The sequence below is a fragment of the Grampus griseus genome (assembly GCF_964374135.1).
Source record: "Grampus griseus genome assembly, chromosome: 19".
NCBI lineage: Eukaryota > Metazoa > Chordata > Mammalia > Artiodactyla > Delphinidae > Grampus > Grampus griseus.
The window spans coordinates 15,904,224-15,908,808 of NC_139013.1; the positions used below are offsets into that span (position 1 = coordinate 15,904,224).

The 4,585-nt window shown below is 55.6% G+C and overlaps 1 protein-coding gene across 1 annotated transcript; it reads right to left on the bottom strand.

Annotated features, from left to right (window-relative positions):
* Positions 1-808: 808 nt before the first annotated feature.
* FFAR1 (free fatty acid receptor 1) lies at positions 809-1,711 on the bottom strand (the record flags this gene model as incomplete). The annotated part of the gene is made up of 1 exon (XM_082676584.1): positions 809-1,711. One exon carries the CDS (start codon positions 1,709-1,711, stop codon positions 809-811), a length of 903 nt encoding a protein of 300 aa, XP_082532710.1.
* Between the last annotated feature and the right edge of the window lie 2,874 nt (positions 1,712-4,585).

Below are 4,585 nucleotides of genomic sequence, written 5' to 3' on the forward strand. Positions count from 1 at the left end.
CACTGCTTGAGGAGTGCCTTTGTTCAAATTAGAATAAGTTGCTGCTTCCCCTGGCTGGAAGCAGCCCCAGGCCAGGCCCACGGCTTGGTGAGCAAAGCACAGGGTAGAATCTAGTCGGTGTTTGCGCCTCTGCCTGACACCCTCTTGCAGTGAGCAGTCTGCTCATCGGTACAGCAGCCGCATGGCTAAATCAAAGGAACGTGGGAGGATGAAACGAGACAACACTTGTAACGCACTTGGCATGGTGACTGTCACGTATATTTCTGGTATTGCTGGTGTTTTCCCTTCCCCCGGCATCTTTTCCTACCAGCGTCCTGTTCACAGTTCTAATGCTGCCCCCTTGTGGGTGTCACATGGTATAACAGTGTCATTACCTTGCCTCCGGCCTCTTATTCAGAAATTCAAAATGGTCTTTCCTAGGAAATGATTTTGGAGTAACAGCTCCCAAAGTAGACCATCAGAGTGGCAGCAGTTCCTCTGGCTTAGAAGCAGACCTCCCTCCCTCCTTCCCCACAGGGCACACTGGCAGTCAGGCCAGTCAGGACGCAGAAAAGGAACGGACAGAGGTGGGAAATCGCGCAGACGTGTGCCGAGGCAGCTTACCTTCCTCCCGTGACCCAGCTCCAGGCCTCCATTCTTTCTCCACCTGGGATGCCATCTTCCGCCAGGCTCAGTTCTTCCCATAAGTGGCTCCGGGGATGCCCCCCAGGCAAAACCGCCCTGCAGTTCCTTTGGAGCAGCCCTCGCCAGGCGCCTGGAGAAGCAGTCTGGCTCTCCTGCTCCCTGCCCCTCCCCCATGCAGTGCTGACTACTTCTGGGACGGCCCCCCGTTTGTTTTTGCCCCACGTGTTGTCCCCCGGCCAGCGACCCCTCCCAAGTAGCCGGTCACCAGTGGGTTGAGCACCGCGCTCCACGCACCTGTAATGAGCCCCAGCTTCCGCCAGCAGCCGCCGAGGCTGGGGTGCAGGAAGCCAGCCACGTTGGAGGCATTGTAGGGTCCCAAGCAGAGCAGCAGTGTGAGCAGAGCCCCACCGGCCACCCAGGCCGCCTTGAGCTTCCGTCTGTGGCTCAGGCCTGAGCGGGCCAGTGCCCGGAGGCAGCCCACGTAGCAGAAGGCCGTGATGACCAGGGGCAGAAAGAAGAGCAGCAGAGAGAGGCTGAAGCGTGCGGGGCCCGCCAAGGCCGGGTCCCAGGCCTCCAGGCAGACTGGAGAGCCGTTCACTGGCGTGCTGATGCCCAGGGAGCTGGTGGTATTGTCCAGCCAGCCTCCCGGAGCCTCCAACCCAAAGACCAGCCCCAGGTGACAGAGGACAAGGGCCCATATGGCCACACACACGCCCCAGGAATAGCGTGGCCTCCGGGCGGCTTGGTAGCCCAAGGGGAAGGCGGCTCCCAGGTAGCGGCCGACGCTCAGGGCGGCCAGGAAGCCCGCGCCCGCGTAGAGCGGAGCGAAGTGGACCAGGGCGAAGGCAGGACAGAGTGAGGCCGGCAGGGGCCAGGCTCCCCCAGCCAGGGCCTCCGCCGCCTTCAGGGGCAGAGACGTCGCCAGCAGGAGGTCGGAGCAGCCCAGGTGGAGGGCATAGACCAGGCTGGGGGTGAGGCGCAGCCGGGCGTGGGACACGGCGCCTGCGATGGCCAGGGCGTTGAGCGGGAAGCCCAGCGCGAAGGCGGCCATATAGAGGGCGAAGGAGAGCTGCGGGGGCAGGTGCATGGGGCCCCTCGTGCGCACCACTGGCGCCCTGCCCCCAGATCTCAGGGCCCGGAAAGGGGGCTCCCAGAGTCACAGACTGGTTTCAGCACTTGCTCAGGGTGCGAGAAGCCATCTAGTGGGATAGCTGAGGAGACAGACGCCGGTAGGGGGAGGTGGCCTGGGTTAGAAGCGAGGACCACTAGCCGTCAGTCCTCTGTTTTCTCTCCACCATGTGCCCCCTTAATTGAAGCGAGCGATTGTGGTGTAACGGGAGGAGACGGAGCACAGGCGCGCAGGTCCCAGAAGAGGGAAGGCCTCTTGCTTTCTGAGACTCTGGGGAGACAAGCGGAGGAGAGAATTCAGAGCAGAGTTGAGGGACTTCCCCGGCGGCCCAGTGGTTAAGACTTCGCCTTCCAATGCAGGGGCTGAGGGTTCGATCCCCGGTTGGGCAGCTAAGATCCCACATGCCTCGTGGCCAAAAAACCAAAACATAAAACTGAAGCAATATTGTAACAAATTCAATAAAGACTTTAAAAATGGTCCACATCAAAAACATCTTTAAAAAAAAAGAAGAAGAAAATGAACAGAGTTGATCCCGACAGTATGTATTTTTCTCAGGAAAGGAAGCTAGATTCCTGTGTTCACACCCCTTCCCCAGTTCCCTGGAAAGAGAAGGAGCTGTTCCCCTACAGCAGGCAGTGCGGGGCTGGTGGCAACGCCTAGCCGAGGGGAAGTCGGGGTTGTAGGTTGTAGCAAAGGGCAGGAGAAGGAGGTCTCCCGGGGAGAGTCCAGGGATAAGCGAGGTCCCACTGGTGTCACAGGGAATGACTTTAGCCAGCTTCAGGGGTTCCCCCTAAGCGGAGGCTTCTGGGGATCTGGGGAAAAATTGTGGTGGGGAGAGAAGCCACAGAAAGAGGGACTCACCTCTTGGTGCTGCCAGGTGTCTCTGAGGCTCAGGAGTCCCCTGAGGGAGGGTGGCCAGGATGGGCAGTGAGCCGGAAGGGAGAGAAGGGCGGGGAGGCAGGGCCATTAGCCTGAGGCACTCACAGCCTGGATGAGCAGCTAATGGGGCATCTCAGAAGGAGGTGAGGGTCCAAGATGATGCAAACACAGGAAGGGCAGAGGTTAGAAATGTGGGCTTTTCCTGGGGGGAGTGAAGAGTGCGTAGCCAGCACCTTTTTTTTTTTTTAATTTTTATTGAATATAGTTGCTTTACAATGTTGCGTTAGTTTCTGCTGTACAGCAAAGTGAATCAGCTCTACATATACATATATCCCCTCCTTTTTGGATTTCCTTCCCATTTAGGTCACCACAGAGCACTGAGTAGCGTTCCCTGTGCTATACAGTAGGTTCTCATTAGTTATCTATTTTATACATAGCAGTGTATATACGTCAATCCCAATCTCCCAGTTCATCCTGCTGCCCCTTTCTCCCCTTGGTGTCCATACATGTGTTCTCTACGTCTGTGTCTCTATTTCTGCTTTGCAAATAGGTTCATCTGTACCATTTTTCTAGATTCCACATATATGTGTTAATATACGATATTTGTTTTTCTCTGTCTGCCTTACTTCACTCTGTATGACAGTCTCTAGGTCCATCCACGTCTCTGCAAATGGAACAATTTCGTTCCTTCTTATGGCTGAGTAATATTCCATAGTGTATATATGTACCACATCTTCTTTATCCATTCCTCTGTTGATGGACACTTAGGTTGCTTCCATGTCCTGGCTATTGTAAATAGAGCTGCAATGAACATTGGGGTGCGTGTATCTTTTGGAATTATCAGCACCTCTAAAAAGCAGGGTTGGTGGTACAACCAGAACACAACTTTATTCCATCCCCACCCCCGCCAGCCCGTTCAAACCGGCTCTGGGGGTTTAGTCTTCTCTACTCCTGGATGAGCTTGTGGGCAGGCCCAGGCTCACTCCCAGATAATAAGTCCCTCTAGTCACCCATACCATCTCCACTTGGCATTTACTATGTGGGACAATGAGATCATCATTCCCAGTTAGAGCTTCTACTCTCCCCCCACCTGCACAGGCCTTGGGCTCCTCCATCCTCCCTCTCCTTTCCCCTCTGACCTGATGACGGTGGTTTATGACCCTCCCTGTGTCGGCAGGAGGGAGAGAAGGAGAGACCTGGAACAAGCAAAGTCGAGTTCGGTGGCACTGAAGTACCCGGGCTGTGGTCTCCACCCTGCCTCTCTCTGGGCTGCACGGATGTCAAGAGGGACTCCTCCCTGGGGCACCCGTAGGGACATTGGGTGGCGCGTGCCTCCAGCTGGCCGCTTAACATTCCTCTCAGGCCCTGAGAACTTGGTCGTTCACCTCCCTGTTGGGGTCATCCTGCCCTTCTAAGGAGACCTCCTGAGATTTAAAGCGGCCCTAAGCTGTCTCTGTGATTCTCTTTCTGTCTCTGACTGTGCACGTGTCTCTCTATCTGTCTGTCTCTCTCCTGCCTCCGGCTGACAGTATGGTCTCTCTGGACTTCAGCTTTCTTGGGTGTGTGTGTCAGTCACCAGGCCCCTATGTCCTCCCCCAAATCCAAGTCACCCAGAATAAGCTTCTCTGAGTGGTTCCCTGGAAGTGCTTCCCACCAGGCTTCCAGAGCAGGCAGCCTGAGAGTCTCAGCATATCCACGGCTCCCTCCAAAGAAATGATCTCATTTCCTTTTCAAACCTCGCAAACCAAACTGATTCTTGGTCACCCCCCTTCTAAGTCCTACATGTGTCGTCCAGCACCTCCCTGGGAATTGTAGAGGAGCTTGCAACCTGTTGTTTAGTATTTTGTCTTTGGGAAGCACTGAGAAACTGACAGAACTGAGGAAAAGTCAACAGGAGTGCCATTTCACCTCTCGTGACAAGCATTTGGTAGATGAGCAAAGCTGGGTGCAAAG